The sequence below is a fragment of the Glandiceps talaboti genome, chromosome 12 (assembly GCF_964340395.1).
Source record: "Glandiceps talaboti chromosome 12, keGlaTala1.1, whole genome shotgun sequence".
Lineage (NCBI taxonomy): Eukaryota > Metazoa > Hemichordata > Enteropneusta > Spengelidae > Glandiceps > Glandiceps talaboti.
The window spans coordinates 15,204,393-15,231,397 of NC_135560.1; the positions used below are offsets into that span (position 1 = coordinate 15,204,393).

At 36.1% G+C, this 27,005-nt stretch overlaps 1 protein-coding gene across 1 annotated transcript in view; it reads left to right on the plus strand.

Annotated features, from left to right (window-relative positions):
• Window positions 1-3,539: 3,539 nt before the first annotated feature.
• The window catches only part of LOC144443439 (mesotocin receptor-like), a 28,490-nt gene continuing 5,024 nt past the window's right edge, over window positions 3,540-27,005 (plus strand). Inside the window, exon 1 of the mRNA XM_078132915.1 lies at window positions 3,540-5,401. Coding sequence (XP_077989041.1) covers window positions 3,843-4,817 — 975 coding nt within the window. The 5' untranslated portion in view covers window positions 3,540-3,842 and the 3' untranslated portion in view covers window positions 4,818-5,401. The remainder of the gene's footprint in view (window positions 5,402-27,005) is intronic.

A 27,005-nucleotide genomic window follows, 5' to 3' on the forward strand; every position in this document is an offset into this window, starting at 1 on the left:
TATTTTCTTCGCACTGTAATTTAGTCTTGCCGTCTCAAACATTACACGCTATAGTCCTTCGTCTACTATTGAATTGGAATCACATATATTCCGCATCACGAAATAATAGTTCACCAAGTCACCGATGCGAAAACAGTCTGTTTTTTGAACCATAAAATGGAATTGGATTCTAACATACACGGCCAAAGCGAGGGGCGAGACAATCACGTTGAATTTGTTTGTTTCACAGAATATATTCCAATATTACTTTTCCAACTGTTATTACCCACTTGAAGTACATCCCATAATGCAATATTGTTTATTCAATCGGGAAGATATCATCGATATACAAGTAATGGAAAATTAATTAATAAAACATCACAAATATTTTAATCTAAAACTTCAGCATTATCTCTGTCTTAATAAATATGGGGCATTATAAATTACTTATATAATGGTTTCCAAGGGCATAATATTTTCGGAGAAAGTTAAGTTATTTATTTTTATATATGTGGATTCAATTGTGTTGTTTTTGTAGGCAAGTCGTGTCTGTTGGCTAAGTTTAGCTCAAGTCAGACAGTAAGGGTGTGCTAGCCACTGTGTGATTATCTTCGAAGGACTATTGACGTAAAAAATATACATCCTATCCCCAGTGTCTTATCAATGGATCTACAAGCTTTGCTTTCAAACCACATGTATTAAACATAATATGTTGACAAGCTATGTGAACGTTATACTGCACAATTGTCGTAAGTAGGGTTTTGCACACAGTGCATACACTTGCAACGACACTTTGTAACCCATAACTTAGGGCAATATTGATACAATTTTCATTTCCATACAGAAGCATGGTATCTATGTGAAAAGTCAACTGCGAAGCAATCAATATGTAAATTAGCCACGTCACGGACAGGAAAGTGTCTATCAACAGTCACCCCTAAAGCATCAATCAAACGTATGCGTTATATTATTTTTAACAGAATATTTCTGGTGATGGTAAATACTATCAAATAACAGCCCGCGGAAAGGGGAAGAAAAAAAAGTAAATTTGCTGCATTAATATTCATCCTCGGGGCTACATTTGGCAATCAAGAATATGCCTTATAAGTATTTGTTGTCAGGTCGCCTCATAATTCAAATTCAGCGTATAGCTGCAATTACTACTTGGTCGTGAAATGGCAGACAACATCTTTACGATCCATAAAGGGCTTTGCCGTAGCATCAATTAAAATCGGGAAATAAAGTGAATTGGCAATGATGCGTGTTTTCTTTAATTCCACACGTTTTCCCATTGCAAACCGTGCACCTTATCGTATTTACCGAGGATTGGGTGAATTGTTCGGAATGACAGCTTTGTTTCCCCCGGGAGAGATAAGCTGATTGATGGACAAGATCGAACACGGGGAATGTTTATCCCCGTGAAAAGAGATTCCGAGATAGCTTTGACGATACCTTAAATACTACTTCGCGTGCAAATAATTCTAATAATGCTAACGACACCTGTGGAAAACATAATTCGGAAATATGGTCTTCAAGTTGGTCTTTATTTGAAAGGAAGACATTATGAGAAGTATTTCAATATGCTTACATGGAAGTCTTAACAAATATTTTTGGCTTACATATAAATTTAAGGCTAATGTTATGCTACTGCATATGTATCGTTCATTTAAAATGTTCTTTGAACACGGATTACTATCATACTACTTAATTTCTCACCATGTTTTAAATCTTATTTGAGCATTGACTGGGAATGAAGCGTAGGAATTCGCAAGGAAATAGCCACCCATATTAAGATGCTTCAAATATATTTACTCGTTTAGAGGATTCACTCGATTCACTGATTCACGTTCATTCTTGCACGTCCCAATATTTTGAAAATTAGTCATTATCAAGTTAAATGTGGTTATTTGAAACGTTCCTCTAGAGAAAGCGTACGGTCAAAACGCTGCTTCACAGGAGGTCAATTAACTTTCCAAACTAGTAATTATGTTTGAATATCCGTTTGAGCTTAGTCCTTTTGTTGTACGTTGTCATGTCCGTATCATGTCAGGTATTGTTCGGTATGTCATTACTTTGTCATAATTAGGTTAAAAGTATCTGCTCTGTAATTTATTCCCTTGTCAAAACACAAATCCAATCAGGTTGAAACTGGTAAACAGAAATAACTCGATTACTTTGCGGAAGGAGAGAGTTATTGGTTTCTTTCGCAGAGCGGAAATTTTCGTAGCGGCGTGTGACAGCTTCAATTCATACAACCCTAACACGCAGATGAAATCGTGTACAAGGTAAAATGTATAGGTGTAAAAGGACATTTAAAGACAGTTGATTAGCTCAACGAGGGGTTATTACAAAATCAAAAGCCATTTAGGTCCTTTGAGATGAGAGTGTAGGCCAATTTACGGTGATTCATGTGCACGGCAGTGAGAAGGAAATTTGGACGGATTGGTGGCCATTGAAAAATATAACGTTTAAATGAATGTGTCGTACCTTGCAATTGTTCGCTTCCTTCGCTTTGACTTACGATCCGGATATCGCCTACTGATCAAGATGAACGAAGCCAAAGATTACTGCGAGTCGGTATATATGATTATTGATAGTCGAGGAATATACTGCCTTTCTCTTGAAGGCACATTTGAAAGATGATTTTATGATCCCCAAACATAAAACCTGTCGACCTGAAGTAAGTGCGTTTTGCTTCTTAGTGGCTGACTTATAGCCGTTAATTTTGCAATTCTTTTGATTTGTCGTGCCAAGGAAACTAAAAAAGGATTTACACGCATTTTTAGTATCCGGGAATGAATCTGAGACTAGCTGTAAAAATATAGGAAACAATCTGTGCATTGAGCAGACTTTTCAATGAGAAGACAGACGCGTACGGATAGCTTAACTGACATAGGTGGCGATGTTTGCAGGTTCAATACAGCTAAAGTCGGCGAGGCTGTCGACTGTCTATTCACCTAAGATATATCTTGTATCATCGACATGTGAATGTGAATATATTGGGGGGGGGGGGGAAAGATTTTACTTGGGTAAAGTAATTATTCATATCTCGTTTGGGTGTTTTCAGGCGTCACAACAGTTCGATTTCAATCAGTGACCGGCAACGACACACCTGTTAATTAACTCGGACATGGGAATATGTGCAAAACAATAATATTGAATAAAAAAGCGAATTTCCCTCTTTCAGTTCACTACTTCTTTATATTTAGATTTCAACATGCAAACTATAAATTATACGTTATGTATGTAAAAACAATACACAGAGGTAAATTAAATGACTGAATTCACTAAGGACTGGCCTGTTTTCAAGTTATAACTTGGGATTCTCTGGTTAATGCTTCCATAAAAGCAGTGGTAACGAGTATCTACTACGCATGCGTAGAGTATTATTGTGGAGAAACATGTTACGTGTCTTCAGGAATATTAACAACTACCGCGGATTCATCGATATCTCCACACGGCCCGAACCTAATTATGCACGGATGGACGAATACGCTCTCGATGTTCGGTATATAAAGCTCGCAGTTTATGTATGAGCATTATAGTTTCACCGCTAACCACCAACACGCAGGCTACAGTTCACATCGTGTATAACATCATGTGGTACACTGTTGCACTGTTGAGTGTTTGAATGTAGAGTGAAGGATGGAGTCGTAAATGGAGTAAGCTATATCGCCCAGTACTAGTGTACGGGGTAGGAATTTGAAGGCCACAGAGGCGTTAAGTGCGACTCTTGCTGACGTTAAGAGCGTTGCTCTGCTGTGAAGTAGTGTTTGGATCTTTAAACAGTTCCACTCAAGACCAATCGAAGGAATCGGACCCCGGACCCGATCTATTTGTATCGAAACTTAACATCTGTTATTATGTTGTTTAACTACACGACGCCGTGTCCAAACATGAGTACATGTACCAATAATGCTACCAACGAGAGGTATCAAGTGGCGGACTACAACCGTGAACTTCGGCAAGTAACTATGGCACTGTTGTTCATTCTATCTGTGACTGGTAACGTCGCTGTCTTCGTGTGGATGTGGTTCAACCGTCGCGCCAAAGCCCGCATACACACGTATATGGTGCATCTTTGTACGGCTGACCTACTAGTGGCTTTCTTTGCTCTATTGTCTCAAATAATAGTCGAGCTTATCGCAGGCAGATGGCTGATCGGGGAAGTTGGTTGCAGACTCTTCAAAACTATACAGTCGGCTACACTATTCGCTTCATCCAGTATGGTAGTCGCTATAGCAGTCGATCGATTCCATTCGGTCATATATCCCTTTAAACAGCGGAAGAACGTCTATACAATCCTCGTACCAGCCTGGGTCATTGCTGGGCTGCTTTCTTTACCGCAGATATTTGTGTGGCACACGGCAACTAACCCAGACGGTTCCATGGGATGCCATACATCTTTGAAGAACAACTGGCAGAAACCAGTGTACTTGACTTACGTCAGCTTAGTGATGTTTTTTATTCCTTTTATCATTATAACCATCTGTTATCTGAAAATTGTTATCCGTTTGTGGGAGAAACGTAACAGTGTCATACCAAATAAGAGTGAACGACGCCGTAAAGCAAAGATGAAAACTCTCCGCATGACTTTTGTAATCATTTCGTTTTTCGTCATATGTGGGTTACCTTATTTCGCTGTAGACATGTATAAATTTTCTACTCGCGCTAGAATAGACCGGAATATCTACGCTGTACTGGCCATCTTTTCGGTTTCCCACTGTGCAGTCAATCCGTTCATATTCCTCGCGTTTAACGCAAAAACCCCAGCGTCGTCGAACAAGTATCAAGAAAACTCTACAGTGACGACAACACCGACGAGGACATCACTCTAAATTTCACGATCGTCGATTCGACGTCATTTTTTTGGTGATGACGCAGTCTCCGAAAACCTACACTGTCACTTTGTAAGCAATTATAGGACAATGACATTAAAATTCTGTTGACACACATGCACACGTTGAAACGATCGGGCGGAATAGTCGCAAGCAGACACCTGTCATGTATACATCCTCATCACACAGTATCAACAGAACAAAATGCCATTAAAACGCTATAAACGTGCATGCATGGCATACGCGAGGGACAGCAATTGCTATTCTTTTTTGCAAAACTCCTATTAATGCTCGAACTGAGACTGTACCAGATTTGCATTGAAGTTAATACGTTTGTTATCAGTTACCTGAATAATTCATGAATGTGTAACATATTGAATCGACGGCATTTTCGTCAGAAGACCAGAGTTGCGGCAGCATAGTTGAACAGTTTCAGTTCTTACTGGCGGACAGGTTGGAGTCTCATCTCGTGGTAGCGGCTGCTTTAGAGGTACTATAACACATATTACGCAGTGATGACTTTCACATCATGGTCACCTCCTTTTGCCTGGTTGGTTGTGTGCCAGCATCTGAGTAAAGTCTACGTGAGTAATGCATCTAGCTACGGATTTGCAACCATTGTCATTGCATGATTGAACAAAAACTCTTTAGAGAAATCATACAACATAGTCGATTATTTTTTGCGATAATCTTTAATTTTATGTTCTTGCCTTTCCATTATTTTCTTAACGCGTTAACGCGCAATTCTGACTAAGAATATTTCTTTCATCATGGATTACTTAAAGACCTAGTGAAATGAAAACGTTCATAAAGGCAGTGGTTGAGAACTAAAAAAAGTACAATGCCTGAGCTGTAGGAAGAGGAAATTAAGGGCATAGAGATATAAGCTTAGAGGAACAACACGAATCGAATTACAGCATCTGTGAAACTTGCTTAGTAGCAGCGAATTTAATGTTATATATCTGAAAAGGCACAAAGTGATTTGAACGCATCTTGAAATTGATAGATTTGGATATTTTGAACACAGCGTGTACTTGTCGCCTTGAAAACTTCCACTTTACACAGGCTACTGTGTTTCGTCATTTGCAGTATATTACGTGTTAAGATTTTCTTTTAACGAGGACAGTTATTCATGAACGTGTAACATAATACAGAATTTCAGATGATTTTTTTGTAACATAACTTCATGTAGACAACACTTGAACAATTCCTGTCTTGAAACGTCAAATACTATACAAATGGTGCTGCTGTTATATGCTAGCTCGTAGTCTGTTGACGAGGTCGTCTGTGACTTCTAGTTGTTTTATCCGCGGCAAAGTGACGTCACGTCAGCCATATTAGTCAATGGGTAGATAAGTGGACAATTTTATGCCTTGATTGTGTGGAATTTGAGATCTAACAATTCATAGATACTCAAAAGATAATTTGTATCGATGTCAGGCTATTCATAGCCCCCGTTTTCGTACCTGAAGGGTAGACACAAATCGTGCGCGCACGCTATTTCAAAATGTGCGCAGTTTTAGTGCGTGAAAAAAATTGTGCAATGTCCAAGCAGTCCATATTTCACCGTTTTGAAGTTGTATTTAGTAGTCTATTTGTGTTCAAACCGTACTGATATTTTAGGGAAATAAAATGGTAAAAACTTCACCAAAACAGTATGTTTACGTAGTCTGACTGACTTGTGTGTTGATGGAAACCGTCTTTTTGAAATTAATTCAGCAAATGCACCGTAAATAAAACTTGGACAAATCTGTCAAGTAATTATCGTTTAATAAATGTAATGTAATTTTTCTATCACTTTCAATATTGAATATAAAAACCCGTGAATTCTGATACTTTTTTTGTGGATGTTCTTCTCGTGTCAGGAATTTTAATGAAAGGTAAGCCTTGTAATCCGTTTCAGCAAGGGCTTATTGAACAAGTGTTCACGTGGGAACATGCGTATGGAACATGGAATAAAGCGCAATTCAACAAAATTCGTAATCGAAGGTAAATGTTTCTCAGGATCAATTTATTGAATTACTGTATGTAAGGACACCGGCTCTATGACTTCACTACATTTTATACTAGTAACAGGCTTAAATCGATTGAACAAATATGATACCGCTTTCGTGGACAGTAAACTCTTCATTAACTCTTCAGTAAAAAATGATGTAAATTTGCTTACTGTTGGTAACATTTTTTTAAATCGGTTGAATGGAAAATATGATCTACTTTTGAACATATATCTATAGTATTGAGAATGTCATACATCGAGCGGTAAGCTCTGAGCTATTTATGGTACATATGAAGGCATCTGGGTTGAAGGAAAATCCTTTGGCGCTACAAAATTATTGCTAATATTGCTACAAATAAAATCTATTTTTTTAAATTTTTTTGAATATTGCTGCATCTTCGCGACAAAAAACAAAACAAAATTAAAGTGAATGTGTTACTTTGTAATCCATTTGACTTATCTTCAATATAGTCATTACTACATTGTATATGATTTGGCGACAATCTTGTACAATAGTATCTCCCCTACAGACAATGTAGCAATGTCGGCACAATTGACGATGAAAAGAAGCAAAGATTTGTGTCGAGTTAGACAATGCGCGATGAAATATACCAATGTTTAATAGCAAGATATGTGTTGATCCATGCAGACAACGTTTTTGTTTTAATTCAGCTTGTTTCCATGGTAAATACCTTTGGTAAAACGACTTCATTAATCTCTGCAAAAAATCAAACTTATAAGCACACAGACGACATGTACACCTCAGTCTGAAAGCATAAGCTTGACCTGCACGATTCCGTGCCATCGATATGAATTGAGAAGACAGCTACATTGAGTTTATAGAGGTGTGGCCGTAACTCTAAATAGCAATCGCAGCTAGCAACTTTCCTCCAGGGAAAATGTAGATATAAAGTCTCAATTTCGTTTTAAATGGCCAATAGTACTGGGTTGTTTAATCATCCACTCTGGGTCACTTTACAAGATGAGACTGGTTGACAGCACCGGGTCCCGAAACGATAACAAACGCACGAGAATGTGTAGTTTGATGTAAATATCTTAAAGTTACAGACCCTTCAATTCGTTTAGTGCTGAAATATATACGTGTGTATTGGGAGCAATTCACTGTTACTAACAATCAGATCTCTCAGTCACATATTGCTTGATAAACAGATCAGATCAGCATAAAACGTCTTCATTTCAAACAAAAAGCTCTTAGATAATGCACTTATCATATATATTACCCTTCTGTGAATTAGCCCACTTACTCGACCAATGTAAAGACATTCATTATCAAACCAAATAGATATAGGTACTTGATTAACCTTCAGCAGTTACAACATGCAAAATGGAGCATTGTTAATTATTGAAATATATGTTCAGAACTTCAATAAACCTCACAACTGAATCACACGCCCCAAAATACTTATATGCCGACGTCAATGACCGTCAAAAATCTATATTGTATGGATATTAAAATAGTTTGACAGCTCTAAAATACACATACCTAGCTATTTTGTCTGAAGCAATTATTTCGAATAATCAAAATGAAAAACAAATTGTCTTCGAGTCACGTTGGCGACTTTCTCGACATGTGGTTGGGGTAACAGCAAAACATTCATGATAGTGTATTGGAACCGGTTTTAAACTCAATACTCAATACAACTGATAGACATAAACATTTATTTCCATCAGTGGACGTTTTGTCTTTATTTGCACACCTGTTGATGGTGTGTCTCACATTATTTATCCATCGTTAACTTCAGACTTGGTCAATAAAATGACACGTTGCAAAGCCAATTGCAAGTGTCTGCACTAACAAATAATGGACTCAGTATTGTTGAACATTGCAATACATCAATAAAAGTTATATCATCACAAACTGTCCAAAGGCTGTTTTTTGCACACAAAAAAAGTGACTAATTATAAATGTGTCGCTTTGCCGAAGGAAATACACGTGTCCTTGAATAACTGCGAGACAGCAAACAAATGAGCAATATTCAGAGCTAAAAAAATGCACCTACTTTTTCAAAACTACGAGGTTCTGACTACCTGTACACCCGACGATAGGTGTTTATGACTTGTCCAATTTTCTTTAGAAGGAACATAAATTTCTTCGCATCATTTGCGATATAAATTGTACTTCTCAGAGTTTCAACAAGTAAAAGGCCAACCATGGGCATTTCACGCTTTGAATCATCACACAACGTTCAGCATGATAATTTAAGTGAAATGCATCGGCCTACAGATCGATTGGTGTAACACACAGTTGCTCGTTACATCTGACATCTCGTTCATTAGCCTAGTTCCTACGATGCCTATATATACATATATATATTCCTCGCTGAGAAAATCTTCAATTTCTCGAACAGCCAGGGAAATAGAAACCATTAACATCACTTGTAAAGGTAGCGGGAGTGTGCAATTCTCAAATCGTGCCTAACGGCGCAATTTTAATAAGCACTACTGTGTTCAGGGAATGATGTTTATATATCTGTGGACTGTCCATATGTTTTACGCGAATGGAAATGAAATGTCATTTGTTAACATCGTCGTTTCTTTCAATTCAATTTATAGCAAACAGTCCGAGGTAATACAAGCAGCGGAATTAAAGTGCGGCTCTAGTTTGTTTTTTCGCTATCACTATGCCAACGTAAGCATGAAGTTTGCTTCAGTGCACCCTATCTATTGCCATAGCAACTGTACTCGAACAATACAAGGAATGAAACTTGTTTTAACGTGGTCACGGCACTGTTTGTTGGTTAATTAAACAAGCTCTCTACTATTAAATATACAAAGAAGGTAAAGCCAACCTAAATCGAACAACATGATGATAATGATGATCGGAATGGAAATACGATAATTCTGTTTTCAGTCAGTGTCTATGTTGAAACACATAGTTACAAGGAAGTGTTTGTAATAAAAACAACCACAACAGATCGACTCCTTGTTATGGTTACCATATCAATGCCTATCGTGTCTATATACCCCCTTTTCTTTATTTTCACACTCTTTGTTCAAGTCACGTTGGTGACATTCAGGTAAGCCAAACTCTGATTTCTGCGTCGATTAAAACGTTGTTTACTGTATTATTGTAGAGTTGACAGAACCCCTTAGCTTTCTGGCTTTTCATCGTGTGACACAGGGATATTAAGAGATAAGCCAGTGTTGGCCTCGTTAACTCTGTATTTCATTAAGAAGCAGAGAGGCTGATGCCATGTATGTCACATCGTATAATTAAAAAAACACAAAGACATTTTTTTGTGAGAATACTAAAATATGTATTATAATAGTTCTCTGTGACGTCAATGAAATAGTATATTTTATATGCCAATCATTGCAGTCCTATTGGGCCCTACGATTACGTGACTCACCACTGAGTATGTAATGAAGATTAACCCTTGGGCAAGAGAATCTATTGGAAATAGCAGTTGAAATGAATTGAAAGAAAGGGCACATCACTGTTATTATGTAAGATGAAGCTAAGAAGTTGAAACTTAAGAATCAATCACCAACAAACTATAAAACTAGGCGGAAACAGGCAATACTGACTAACGTATTGCCCTACTAACAGAAAACAAACAACCATATGCCATCAACCATCTACTCATTCGATCAACCGATGACCGAGTCGATATCTCAATCGATCAATCACTGACCGACCGACCGGCTGGCCGGCCGGCTGGACGACCCACCCACCCACTCGCTCGCTCGCTCGCTCGCTCGCTCACTCACTCACTCACTCACTCACTCACTCACTCACTCACTCACTCACTCACTCACTCACTCACTCACTCACTCACTCACTCACTCACTCACTCACTCACTCACTTGACCAGCCAGCCAGACTGTCGACCTCAAAACCAACAGAAACCAATGCATTGGTCAACAACAACAACAACAACAACAACAACAACAACAACAACAACAACAACAACAACTATATAAACTAGATTCCAGACATTCTACTAAGACTGGTCCGCATTGTCTAAAGCACTTAAACATTTTGTTATGTACTTATGTATTGTGTTAGTTGTCCATTGTACCTTGGGTCGTCGCAACAACTTCCGTTTGTCGTCAAGAGATCAATAGCTAGTAATGTATATTTCATGGGAAACTGTCTGTTACTACATCAACAGCTTATGTAAATGACACAAACTCTTAAACATTCACTCAACACATTTGCTGTATAATGATTCTTTCTATATCAATCACATGAATGTTTACTTTAATGATGATGACCAACGAAAATAGAAATACGCAAATTGTTTTAAAATCTTCTGCAAGGTCATTCTGGTTTACTGTAATGATGATAACCAACGAAAATAAAAAAAACGCAAATAGCGTAACATTCTTTTGGGAGGCCATTCTGATAAATATCCACAAACGTGTAAGATGCTTAGTTGTCAATGACTGGATTATTCGATCGAGACTGATGGCGAGTCGTGTTCTGTATGTCAATATACGAGTACATCAGAGGTATTTGCACATCGCTGCAGTTTATGAATTGAAATTGGAAGCAATAGCAATGTAATGCTATCGTGATTACCTTTGGCGCGAGACGAATTGATTTACTCAGTTTTGCAAGCATTATTACTCAGTTGATTTATAAGCAAATATCGATCTTCTCTGTTTGTCAGAACAGTAGTGTTTTTCCTCCGTCCATATAACTGTCCTAACAAAAATGATGAAACACTTTTATAGTTACACATTGTTATGTCCTGATAGAACAACTACAATGTCACCACAATACTAACCACAGTATAATAATATGCATGACGTTTGTTTGAGATTCATAAAGGACTTCTTTTCATCCATGTTACACGTAGAACACAAGTGCCATGGGAAAATGGAAACTCTGAAATCCACTTTAACGTTAGAGTGTCGTTGTTCATTGAATGTTAGTTACGAACGTATTCATCCTCTCCATCGAATACATATACGTGCTCAATAAAGTGGAAAGACCATTACTTGATCGTGGCAGTAACCCGAGGCAAAAAGCCATAAGGCTCCCTCTGGGTAATTACTATGACTTAAGAATACTACCGTGAAGATAATTTGTACTTCAAATTGGTCCTAGTATTAAAGCGCTGCTCTGATTATTCATTGCAAAGGAGAGATACCATCAATTGAGAGGTCAGGCTCACTAATGACACCTAATATGTAAATATTGGACTTATTTATAGTGTATTAAAAAGCCAGTGTCTAGACGTACAAAATGATGATTAAACATTTTTGTTGTCTATCGTTGTTGTCATTATAAGAAATTTTAAGAGACAGTTTAAATATTCGAAATACAGTCGACATTTAAACATTACTCCCTAATGTTTGTTGTTCAACTTAAGAAAACACACGAACGAGAGAGTAATGACATTAAGGGTCGTGTTGTTATAGCTTGAGGCAAGTGATAAAAGCTTTATGTCACCGGTATTATTCAGCTCTCAGTGAATGAAAATACTCATGGGAGGAATATAATTATATCTGCATATTCAAGTTTAACTAAGAAAGAACGGGGGTCGGGGAGGGGGGGGGAGAGTAATAAGACTTTGAACGTTTGAAGTCATATTTGGAGCACTGTAAAACCACTGACGTCGTCACACATTTTCGTGACGTAAAATGACCGGGGAATAAAATACCGTATTCTCTGTCCAAACACATACAACCTGGCTTGTGTTTGCGGTATGTTATACCATGTAAACTATCCGCTAAATAATTTTATTTAATGAGAGGTCATCTGGGAATTTGAATCCATGTCTCTCAATTTAAGAAATCATCAGTGAACGCGCCGTGCAATGTCTGTTGGGAACTTCATCTCGTTTCAATAAACGATAGTCAGAAAAATACCAGCTGCAGCAAGCTTGATCGTCTTCTTTATTGAATCTTCAACGATAACAACCATGAGATATTTATAAAAATAGAATACATTGCTGGCTGAATACATATAAATGAGTGCAGCGCAAACATGGCATCCGATACTGAAATTGCTCCTTGATGGGCTTGGATTTTGCAGACTATATTTTACTCAGTGCACTTACAGAAAAGATATAACGCCAGTAAAATATCAATGAATTAAATTATATGATAACATACATACTGAATTAGTACTATTATTGACGTTACAAACAGAGAGCCGACAAAGTAAAAAAAAATACCGAGTTTTAACAACGAAAATATTGCTGTTGAGTAAACTAGTAACGCTGAATTGCTTAAACACAATTCCAAATATATATTTCTGATTTAAACGTTCAACAATTAAAACTGAAATGAAAATAAAAAATTATTAATTTGTATTGAGTATAAAAATTGAATAAATAAAGAGTTACATAGATAGAAATTGAAATATCAAATTTGTAAACGTACTAAATATAATTTAGTGTACAAGAAACAGTTCGTACAAAAGTCAGTCTCATAAATCCAGAATAGTCAAATCTCAAATTGCTTCTTAAATTCCTAAGAGTTACAGCGCATTATTACAAAAAGGAGAAATTACGAGAAGTGTCGGCGATAGTTGCTTCTAATAAGACTGGACAGTTATTTTAGATCGTTGTGATAGTATCAGCTAGACATTGTTATCTTCGATTTCATTTCCCTTGATAATACGTGTAACCCTTATATATATATATATATATATATATATATATATATATATATATATATATATATATACATTTGTGTGTACGTAGATATGTATGTATACGTATGCGAGCGTGTGTATGTATGTATGTATGTATGTATGTATGTATGTATGTATGTATGTATGTATGTATGTGTGTGTGTGTGTATGTATGTTTGTATGTATGTATGTATGTATGTATGTATGTATGTATGTATGTATGTATGTATGTATGTTTATATATGTGTAACTTTGTGACTGACTGACTGAGTGACTGACTGACTGACTGACTCATCTATCCTCTAACTGAATCGCTATAATCATACAAAATACAATCGGAATTTATTGTTTTAGCTGTCAATCTACTCTGAATACTTAATGGCTTTTAAGAACGATATATTGAAAGGGAAAAATATTATTGGTCGTTTTCCCAGCTAACAGGAAAGCACGAAAAAGACATTACACATCGTTAACATCAATTGGTTGTGAAAAGGTTGGGTGACCACAAAGCGAATGACGTGTATTGAGTTTAATGTTTTCAAATAAAACCACAATTCGATAATATATAGAAAAAAGGCACTGTGGATCTACGGTTTCAATACTACATTATAATCATTTCAAAAAAAAAATAAAATATACAATATATGTGTGGTTTTCAATTTATGTCATCTAATTGAAAGGTTATCGAGGAATGCCAGTCAGAAAGTTAACGGGATGTCAAACTACTGTGTTTCACATTATACTCTAATTTAGTTTTCGCTGAAATGTACTCGATCGTACTTTCTCTAGTATATATGCCTCCGTTCAAGTTTCTGTTGACCCCAAATAACTCCGGGATTAGCTTTGATTGTCAGTTTGAAAGTAACCTCAATAAACGTATAATTGCATAAATGTAACCTGCGTAGCCCTGTGTTGTATATTTCTTTTATAGTAGACAACGTAGCCATTTATATCTATTCTTTAGTATCAAAGTCTATTAGAGAAGCAATATTAAAGTATCTCACAAATTCGCTGATGAAGAAAAATTAATATTGACAATTAGGTCTTGTATTGGAACGAACTCAAAAGAACAAGAAAAGGAGCCATGTGCAGGGGCCAGGTACGTTAAGGAACCAAGATTCTAGAAGTATCTCTCTAAGGCATCGGTAATTGCATGTCTTGCCATGACCTTTCTTCAAATAAAGACGGCAACGACTTGATTTCCTCTATTGAAGGTATCTAGGTTCTCAGAAGTGAACGGAAAGGAAACCGCGAGAAAAGTAATTTTCTTAATCCCATGGGTTAGAAACAATAAAAAGTGTCCACAAGGGTGCAAATACGTTGATTGTTTGCTGTACGTGTGTTATTCATAGCAATACCAATAAGCGATACAAATGAGCTCTCCGTGATTAGTGCGCAAATAAGCCGAGTCTGTAAAGACACATCAGGCTGAAGAATGAAAAATATGGCAATAGGAAAAGTTCAACCCCTTTAGTAAAGATTAAAGTAAATTGACAATGTTTAAGAATATTGACTCGGTATAGGTCAAAGAATTTCACAACGTAAGAGTCAATAATGAAAACGGAGTAGATTTTTCGCTCAAAGACACAAAATGAGATCTCTGTACATGCCCATGCATTGATTAATATAATTGAGAGTATCATCTTCGATGGGGGGTAATATTCTTGGCACGTCGGATAACCTTTTTTCAAGAGGAAGATGATACAGGCATGAAATGTGGCGTTCTGATTTGTGTCTTATGTTCTGCTATGCAAAGAGGTTACATATATATGGCCATTATAGGCGATGCGTATTATGTGTTTTGAATATATAATATATAGCTACCTACTGAGGGTTTACCGTGTGATTTAACACTGAGGAAATAGTGCCCATGCTGTGCAATTGTTTTTTTCAAACTTAACGATTCTCATTATGTGTAAGTACTGTGTGTGTGTGTGTGTGTGTGTGTGTGTGTGTATAAATTATGTAACCATCCAATCAACTTCACGCGCAAAACGATAACCCGTCAAGTAAACACATACATATTTGTCGAAGCCAGCTGCACGTAGTCATGTTATCGACTCGCAGTTGTGGCACCAGTATGCGTGCAACGAAATCTCCATTAAATGCTCATCAATCATTATATCCATTCCGTAAATTATCAAAACTATATCCATAGCCGAAACGATCTGTCCATCTAGCAATCAATTAAACCATGACAACATTTTTACCCACCGTCTATTCACCCATCTACCCAACCAAACCACTTACTCCTGCCCACCCATCAATCCATTCATCAATCCATCCATCCATCCATCTACTCCTCTCCCTATCCATCCATCCACCAAACCCACCATCTTCCCATCCATCCACCCATCCATCAGTTCATCCAACCATCTATCCATTTACCCATCTACCATCCAGCCATCTATCCATCCATCCATCCATCTATTCTCCTAACCAACCAACCAACCAACCAACCAACCAACTAACCAATCAATCAATCAATCAACCAACCAACCATCCATCCATCAGGCCATTCATCCACCAAGCCAACAATCCATCAAGCCATCTATTTATCTCCACATTTCTTCTCAGTACATATTTTCCTTCAAATCTAAAAATCCAAAACAACATTAACTAACGAGAATACATGTGTTTGGAATTCTTTGGAATTGTTATTACCCGTCTTTTTCATTTTTGCGAGAAAATAATAAAACTGGTCTTGCGTGCCTGCCAAATAAAGAGTTATTGAATAATTCTCGGTCAAAGGTCATCTCGAATGAAATAACACACACTAACTGCAAAACACGTATTTATGTGAACATTACTTGCTGTAATTTCGAAATAAAAAGTGAATATTGATCATTAAATTATAATTTGATGGACCTTGTGCCTAATAGAAAAAGATAGATCATAAAATAAAATGCTGCGGTTTTACGATAGAATTCCTAGTTACGAATAAAAAGCATTGGCGCGTTAAACGTTATGAATATCAAGTAAACGCATAACGTTATCGTAATAGTCCTATAAATATGTTAACACTTTTGAAAATTATCTTGGGAAATGATGTTTACGATCTACAAGGCGCTGGTCTGCAATCAGATTTGTCGGCCCTGACTGATACTTCTAAGATGTTCGAAAATCACGTTAAGTTCTGTACAATATTCAGGATCGTAACAATGTAGACTACCAGATGTTGCTGACTAGTTGTAAAAATGAAAATGTGGGGAATGAAAAAAAACAAAAAGCACGATGCAAGTAAGTTTTGAAATTATCCCGGTTATTCACTCGTTAAAATAATGAATGCACTGCAAATCAGGCTATTTCATTCAATAATGTTAGTTTTTATACATTCGTGTCCAATAATAGGAGTTTCACTAGTCAACTAAACATGATCAAACTTTTATATCTTAATCTTAAAACTGATAGTGTGTGCATTTTTTTCTTCGATAATTAACTGGTTTTGTTTTTTGTAGATGCTATGAGACTATTTTTTCTGGCTGTCACGCAATCTTTCAGTTGGCAGTCAACACTCGATTCTACAATATTCTCCTTAACGCCATCTATTCTGCAGCAGTTCACGTGTGCTTTGTATATATGTGCCACATTTTGCTCGGGTGATTCGCTATTGTTACAAATCAAAGACCCACCTAAAATAGATTTATTAAATCCAAACCTCACTCTTGTAATGTGAATAGTGTTATTGACTCCAACCATCGATATTTGGTCAATAATACATTACATTTTCTGCCATGTAAACAAGTTGAATCAATATGGATGGGAGCACTCGGTCATGTTGAATGCTCGGTGTCATGACTTCCATGGCTGACTGGTTCAAATAACAGTTATATATTACATTTGTACTGTTTTGGTTGCAATCTTCCAGGTGTATTAAAAAGAACGTGGGGAGCTGAACTGAATTCATACCTAATAAACCACGGCATTGTTACATTCAACAGCAAATAGAAGAGGTGTGACCTCTTTTATATATACGACAAGTGACATTGGAAAAAACTGACGTATTAATATAGAGGACTAGTATTTAAAGATTGGTGAGCTGGAATGCAATCTTTCAGCCAACTCAATAATCTAGGTTTTATGTTCAGAACAGCGGTACATGTAACCAATGTTAATATCGGGTTATTACAATCAACTTTTACAACAAATTGAAGTAGCAATACCGAACGAATGCGGGAGATGCCAGCGACCGTATGATAAGCTTATAGTTGTCTCAGCCGGTATTACAACTTTACACAGAAAACTGTTGAATTCTAATTATTAAAATACTTGTACGTGTAATCCATTTTAGCACAGAACTTGCGCCCCTCTCCCAACTTCTCTACCCATCAGAACATGCACACTTGCAATAGCAATCATATAACCTGGTCCAATATTTCGACGAAACATATCAAAATGCAGATTTCGGTTGATTTCAGTGTGGTTAGACATGTTTAAAATGAAGCATTTTATCTGCGTTGCTTTTCCTTCTCTCGGCCAAAACGTTTCACGATTACCGGCACTGTAATTTGTCCTGAATTAGCAAATACTAACGATTTTGTTAAGTAAGTGTAACTATCGATTGAGCCGAGTATTTAAAAATACACATATTCCATTTTCAACGGAACAATGTATTCATCATATTTAGCACGCTACATGTTGTATTGTTCTGCGCGTTGACATCAGCCAAAACAAACAGTTATGTTCTAATGTAAAGATACCTCGAGATATAATGGTTTGGAAGGGACCGTTACTATGTCAACCAATGCATGTAAGCATATACGATCTAATATTCCAGCTCTTACCATTTCTGTGTAATTCATATCAACGCATTACCTCATAACATTGTAGTTCTGTTATTGAATGGGTAATATCAGTGCTAGTGTGAATGCATCCTAGGCGTGCGTATGTCATACACTCTTAGACTTAGTAGATTATGCAAATTATGAGGTCACCGTAAGAACCAAGACACTTTACAGTTTATGATTTTCATTAACTTTTAACTGACTTTTAACTGACACAGTTTAGACACATTCCAGCTTAATACAAGTAGTCTTGCTAGTGTGACTACAGGATATATAAGCGTCATATATGTCAGGATAATTACTATCACGTTACAATTAACACCTCAATAACACATGTGGTCGAATTCTGTTGTTAATTCTTTACTACAAACCTTATTGAAATTCTGCATGTAGTCAATATGGTGTGATTAAAATGTCTTACATTTTGTGGTTTGAATACATATAGTACGAGTAATGTAATGTGATAGTTGAATATATATTGTAGGAGAAACAGTCCCAAGGCTCTTTATTTCGCGTTGTACATCGATTGCGTACCCGACAGGCTTGCCTCATACATGTATGTAATCGGTCCCATAATATTCTCTTATGTCTCTATCTGCAATTAACAAAGCTAATCAAGACCCCCGTTTCAAAAACAATCATCGACGATGGTTGAAAGTGGCTTCATAGTACAGAAAAAAAGAGCAAACAACTACATTACAATGCTAAGACGACTTCTTGAAAGTCACATTGCTGATACTGTCAACACCTTATCTTGACGTGACGGTTTGTGATCGTAATTCATCGCACTGATAGGGAGACGAGATTTCACAAGATTAAAGCCAGGAGTCGCCCAGGTTAATTGTTCTTGTTTTTTCGGAGGGACATGTTCAATGAGCTTTATCTTATGTTTGAAGAATTGATAGCCGGGCTTCCATGGGACTTAAGCTTATTACCTGACAAAAATCGTACTTAAGATAATGATTTTCTCATGCAATCAAGAAACATCACAACCTGATAACAACGTGGGAATGGATTGGATTATTAAATATGTAAACGTCTTTAATTTTTCACAGCCGACAATCCATCTTTCTGTTGTTGTCCTGTAGGCATCGATTTTCTAAGAAAAATCTGTCATATTCACAAGGGCATGATTTACACCTCACCTTCTCCCTACAATACGGCTCGACAGTAGGCGAACTATCGGAATGGATACATCCACATAATTCCAGAAGCACACAGTAGACAATGCACATATTACGTGTCTTAGTCTTTTGGTAATTGGTAAAATTTATGAATATACAGTAATTATTAACTGTTTTGTTCCAGAGGGGGTTGTCAAATAGAATGAGTGCCGTCTATTCAAATATTTACTGTGGTTTTTATCAGAAACACTACTGAGAAGAACACATATAAGCACATACAAAACTTTATAAAATTGTATAATTTTTAGAAATAAAGATATTAAGTAATTGACGAAAATAAGGCTATTTTAGAGTCCAATATGGCCGCCGAATATTGAGATTACTCTATGGATAACTGAAAGGTATTCGATGTCCTTGAAGAAAGACAGTGAACCCAACATTGACAACCTAACGCTTTTTAGTTCAAAGTACACTAAGAACAAGCTTTGATGCGAGTGTTTGCAGGTATTTCAAGAACTTTTATTTCCAAGAAATTGTAACTCTAGCCTTACCCGTTAATAGAATCCCTTCCTACACAAATGGCTATCACAGAAATACATATGGTGAGCGACGTGTGTTGTAGTGTATAAGAATAAATGGATGGCTTAGAAATTGGGTCACAAGAACTGGCTAGAGTGATTATATGTATATATATATATATATATATATATATATATATATATATATATATATATATATATATATATATATATATATATATATATATATATATTTATAATATACCTAGTGATATTGCTGTGCCATGATTCGCTAGAATCGGTCACGTGATAGGAAAATAGAATGACTATTTCCATAAACTTTTACATGGTCACGTGACCACCGCGCGTTCACAGCAGGTCAAAATGGCAGCTTCTGACGATGATGTATGCCACCGCGAGTTCACAGCATGAGGTATATTATAAAACACATATTGCCTGGCCATGAGGGCTATAGCACCCGTTTATTACACCCTCGTGACTGTGAGTTACCAGAATCACATGTTATTTCCCTCGGCCAAAGTATATATATGATATTATTTAAATCTTCAATGGACCATTCAGCACCTTTGTTTATCAAGTTGAACATTCTAGACATAAACCTTAGAAATATTAGGTAGGCTCTTCTTTATGGTTTGATCCATCATCAACACTCATCTCATATTTGTATGATTATTTTAGAGCTACTTGTCACGACGATGATACTCGATTTTGTGTATATCAAAATATATACCCATATCATGCCAGATCGAACCCAGGTCAATTTTCTATTTCTTTTTCTGGCGCAAAGGTTGCATGGAATGATATCCCTGTCAAGATGAAATGTATTAACTCTTGATACAAACAAACCTTCAAGCAACATCTATTGAAGCAGTACAACTGTATATTGGTATTTTTATCATGTGTACATAATACATTATATATTTTGAATCATGTTAAGACATTGCTGTGCATTTCTGTATATTAATATGTGAGGGACAGATCCAGACTAGCTCTAAGCTATTTCCTGACTCCCATTTACTCACTGTTATAATTTATATTTATTTGAGTGGATATGTACACACACAGGCACGCACAGACACACAGACAGACAGACACAGACAGACATACACAGACACAGACACAAACACAAACACAAACACAGACACACACAGACACACATATATATGTATGTATATATATATATATATATATATATATAGTTTATCTTATAAAATTGAAACTATTAAAACAGTTTATTTAATCATACCTAAAAATGAGTTTAATAAATACAGACATTTATACTCGAGCGATACACTTAACCATTAAATGTCATAACTCAATCAATGAAAGGGTTCAGTCTTGACTCAATTATCATGCGTATTAAATAACATCAAAGATAAATTGACAACTCCAAAGAAACAGAACCCAGAATTGTGTGTCTTTCAAAAGTAATGCGATACCCTGTAAATGATCAATAACCTGTATTATTAAGGTCAGAAATGGTACTTAGAAGTATCTACTTTCTTTTTAAACGAACGTTTTGTCCTAGTCCAATCATAAATTTGATCCATTACAGCAATCGGAATGCACAAGTACGTCTAACGTAATATAATCAGTGATTTGATAGTATCGGTGAGTGATATTGCAAGATATTTGACTGTATATTTTTTTTGTCCTACTCTTTTACAAAGTACAACCACATACATTATACCCTTAATGTTATCATGCTTTCATCTTTATGTCGTTCGTGAGGTTGGTGATGTGATGCGGGATAATTTGCTACCCGAACGTGTCTTTTAAGTTTTCATGCAGGAAATTTGACAGTAGAAGATGTCACACAACTGGTCTCACGTGACCTTTACAAATCGATATATGGTTCGACAAAAGTAGTGATTAAACATGAACATTTTTAATATCACGGTCGCAATTTCTCGCATTACTTTTTAAAATTACTCAAACAACAGTCTAATGAATTGCGCGTACTCAATTGGGTATAGTATTACATGTTAAACCCTGGATCTGTATCACCTCAATATGCACGAACGGTTAATCATTCCTGATTATTTTACATTTATCAACAACGTTTACATTATTAGACATATTTAGGTAACTTTTGATAGACAGCACAAGAAAAAACAAACAGATTTTGATCAATAATGTAAATTACTATGATTTCGAAACGTTAAAAAATAAAAAAGCTGATATTGAAAATTTCTATATTACGTTTTTGAAAACTTCAAATAAGAAAGAGACATTATGAAATACTATAACTTTTGATTATAATTTTAACGACGACTCTTAAACTACGTATTTGGTAAATTTCTCTCAGACGCTAAACCTCATATCTGTAGAAAAGTAACGAGGAAAAACATCAACAAATAAAACTCGGGTAAAACCTATTAATACATGCGTACGTGTATCCAATACGGGATTAAAGCATATAATTCCGTTACATATACAATTTGATTCGTTCCGTACATTCGTCCTGGTATCGGTGACAAATGATTACAATTCTAGATGAGAGATTTAACTTCACAGACTTTTTTCCCCCTCATTTTTATTTTGACAGAATAGACTGTTTAACAATTGCTTATAATTTTGGGCATTTGTATTCAGTCCATGTTCAAAATGCTCGTCAATTGAGATATCTAGTTGATACTAAACCTAGTTTTAAAACGCATATCTTTTATCGCGTTTCCTATATCAAATATTCGTGAAAATAACCTTTACAGTAATATATTTCAAACTATTTCATGAGCCTGTCGATTTGAAAACGCTGTTGACTTCAGGTTGAAACTTGGCTAGTCAAATGTATAAGCAAACTATGGACAACCCCCTGTCAGAGTTCACCACCTGGAAACATCATATTGCAAGCAGTAGCACGAAATGGGAAACCATTATCAGCAGTAAAGATGATTGGTCTGATGAACATTAGAAGTCAGCCAGAAATCAGGATGGCCCTTGTTGATTCACGAAAGGAATCACAGGTAAGTCTATATATCATCTAACCTTAATACATAGACAAGTTAAAATACGTCATGCTTTCTCAACAACAGCAACAATGACTATAATTGTTTTGATGATGATGACATCATCGTCGTTGTGGACATCATCATCATCATCATCATCATCATCATCATCATCATCATCATCATCATCATCATCATCATCATGAGCAGCAGCAACAGCAGTAGCAGCAAGAATTCAACAACAACAATAATAACAACAACAACAACAACACCATCATCATCATCATCATCATCATCATCATCATCATCATCATCAACAACAACAACACAACTACAGCAATAATGCTAAACTATCTTACAAAAATTTGAATCTTAAGCAAGAAGCTATTCTCTTGACAACGTTTTTCAAGATTTTATCATATAATCATCACTACTGAGTTTAGGTTATTTTGTATTTACTGAAATGTCTTAGGACGGATGAAGTGCATAGGTAACATATTCCTTAGTGTATGTTGCCAACTTTATGTAATAATAACTTCTTTACTGCGTGATGTTTCTTTAGGCTTTGTACCGTGTGACCCTTGCCAGGATGGGCAGGACAAAACATTGAGTGTAGCTAATACAGTCACTGTAATGATAGATACGATCGGTACGCCCACTCAAAAGTCTCTTTGCGCGATAAGGGAAGCACTGTGTATGTAACAGATTTTTTATCTTAAATAACGACAGAATAGCGATTTTTGGAACGGAAAAACCCTTTAACCATTACATGTCCTAAGCTTATTATCTGGTTAATGTATTCTTTTTATATAGAAATGTTCACTTTGTTGAAAGGTCGACGTACTTCTTAAATCGACTGACTATGGGGCATCTGATAGAAAAAGTAATAACATCAATCTGTATCTCTTAGCAGATTTATATCTAAATCATAAATATAGACAGATTCATATGTAGGAATCATCGATGCTATAATTTCGCATTTGAAAGGCTCTCTCCAATGAAGCAGACGGTCGTTTATTTGATCAATATTCATTGGAGATGACAAAGTTTACATGAAATTAAACTATATTGGAACAAAGTGGGAAGGAATATGCGAAATAATTGAAAACCTGATATGATGTAATTATTACGTGTCGTTATAACGCGCATGTGGACGTAACATGGCCGTGTTTCATTATCTAGTTTTGTTGTTATTCATACCGTCACGACTGTTTAAGATATTATGTGAGTTACATTATCAGATATATGCATTAAAACTTGCAGATTCCTTTCGTGAACACACGATTCAATTAAAATGCCAACAAGAGCACTAAAAAACACACAATGAAACCGCTATAGATACACACATATATCATATACATACTCAGTACAAATATTCAACACAAAACAACTCAAAACAAACGAGAACGATACCACAGTACACACTGCCTTAAGGATTTGTCAATGTGAAATGTTTATATTGATATGGTGTGTTACTCCAGCGCTGTATGATGAAAAGTAATTCAAGGTGTGAAAACTCAAAATACCATTTTGCCATATCTAATAATATTTCAGTAACGAGATGTATATACAATTGCGCCTTTAATTAGAATGCTATATTATACACGTCCGAATATCCCAACGCACATCTACAGTTAGATAAGGGTGGATAGAGAAAATGCCTGCCTGTACAGAAATCCTTATACATCCAAATTGTAACATGTTCAGTAAAGTATATTGACCTTACCATTGGCTTTATTTTGACCCTGGTGATGTTTACTTTGTATGTAAATACGATATTAGTGAATTAACATATTAGACTGCAAGATTTGTGTTAATAACCACGTTGAATTTACATATGCGAAGGGCATCTGTGTAGTTACCAGTATAAAAAGAGACAACGTAGCATGGTATGTACTCTACTTGACAATCTTGACATCTCACCTGTACTGTGACTTCGACCGTGAGTGGAACAGACTATTTCATCAGTAGAAACAGCTGTCAGCAAGATCTACGGTTTGTGTAGTTCCAAGACTGCTCTTCGACACAAGAAAATGAGACTGTTACTTTGAACTTGATGAGGAGTATAACCTTAAGACAATGCACTGTAAAACATAATTAACTGTTGGCCAGATTAAAGTAGCAGCAGCAGCAACAGAAAAAACAACAACAACAACAACAACAACAACAACAACAACAACAACAACAACAACACACAATAATTATTTTATAATTATAAGTATTCTTTCGTGTCTTTTTGCTGTAACACTTTAGTGTCCATGTATCATAACTCTACATGCATGTTCGTTTATACGCCAGTGACAAAGTACGAAAAATGATGGATGGATGTGGTTACTCTGACATCATTGGACAACAACACACATACACGATATAAACTTAATAACGCCATTACATCCTAGTACACAAAATAACAGTGCAAATGTTTATAAATGTCACCAGAAACAACATCAAGCATAGACAATTAAACAATATATAATTGCCTTATGTACAGTGCTTTTAGTGGTAGTTTGAATCATGAAGCAATGCAACACATTGATACATTAGGGAATTTGTTCTTGTGCATTGGCGTAGATTTGGCTAACATTATAATTACTGTGAGAGGCAAACAAATCGAGAAAATGGTTGCTCTGATAATGTCGCCGAATGGGTACACATTCAGTGTTGACTAATAAATCCAAGTAGTGGTAGGCCATGTAGTAAATAGGAATGTCATCTACAATTAAATGCGGTGAAGTCAACCCATTCATTTCAGTGGAGTTAAAATAACTATGAAACATAAGTATATGCTCAAGAGCAAATAATCATGATATGTGTGCAACTGACTTTTCACAAATTACTAATATAACGAATACTGCTGATGTGAGACTGTTTTCGTCTTACCCAGACTGGTATAACAGCAACCGCTGCCAAATTTGAAATTTGCAGCAAATTGAAGTTGAAGTTATCAGTAAGTACACATATAATAACGGCACTACTTTGATATTTCTGTAATTTCTGAAAGAAAACTACTTATGTATCAATATGTTGCGCAATTTGATCGCTCACATTTCGTTAAAAAGCATCGTACGTAAAAGGGTATATGGTCAAAACTTTTCTAATACATCACATTATGGAAACGAAATCAATGAAACACATTTATTAAATGTAAGAACACCTTCCGTTCATCACGATGCTTACATACGTTTTTTGATCGTCTGATTGCACCTTACATAATGCCCTACTTTCATTTTAACGTGCTATATACTTTCTCTACAATGATATCCACTCACAGGATATTGTGTACTGATTATACACACTCACATTTATAGAAAATCCGACACTCTTCTCGCATAATGGGGGTCAATACATGACATTGTATATTATGTAAACAGACACTATAGAATATCTCTTCCACTCAACAAATCCGTGATGTCTGAGAACATTTTTTTGAGGGTGATTATCTATTAGGATTGACAACATCTATGCATGCCATATTGTACACAAAATGTCTGGCAGAATATATTATTACAAACAGCGTCTCTACGTATATTGCAGTAAGAGCTTTATACCACATTAGTAGCCCAATACAGAGATACACAGAGACACAGACAGACACATACATAAATACACAAGACAGACCGACAGACAGACAGGCATGCAGGCAGGCAGGCAGGCAGGCAGGCAGGCAGGCAGGCGGACGGACGGACGGACGGACGGACGGACGGACAGACAGACAGACAGACAGACAGACAGACAGACAGACAGACAGACAGACAGACAGACAGACAGACAGACACACACACACACACACACACACACACACACACACACACACACACACACACACACTTGGCCTGAAACATAACCTCGTGCATTTGTTATAAATGTGTATTTTGGAACCTACTAATAACGATATTTGTATAGCATTGGAGAGAAATTGTAGTTACGTTAATTTTGAGCAGTCACAGTGAAATAGATAGAAACTGAAAACTACTTTAAAAAATATCACACATGCACTAAGAAAAAGGATCATTCAAAGATGCATATCGACACTACTTCGATCGATTGATTGATTGATTGAATATTTCACATTTCACGCATCTTCGACTAGGTCCACTGTCGACAATCATTACTCAACAGTAATCCTTGGAGATAGAGTTTTTAATCTTAGAATTTAATCCTGCAAGACGCAATTTTTATCTCACCGC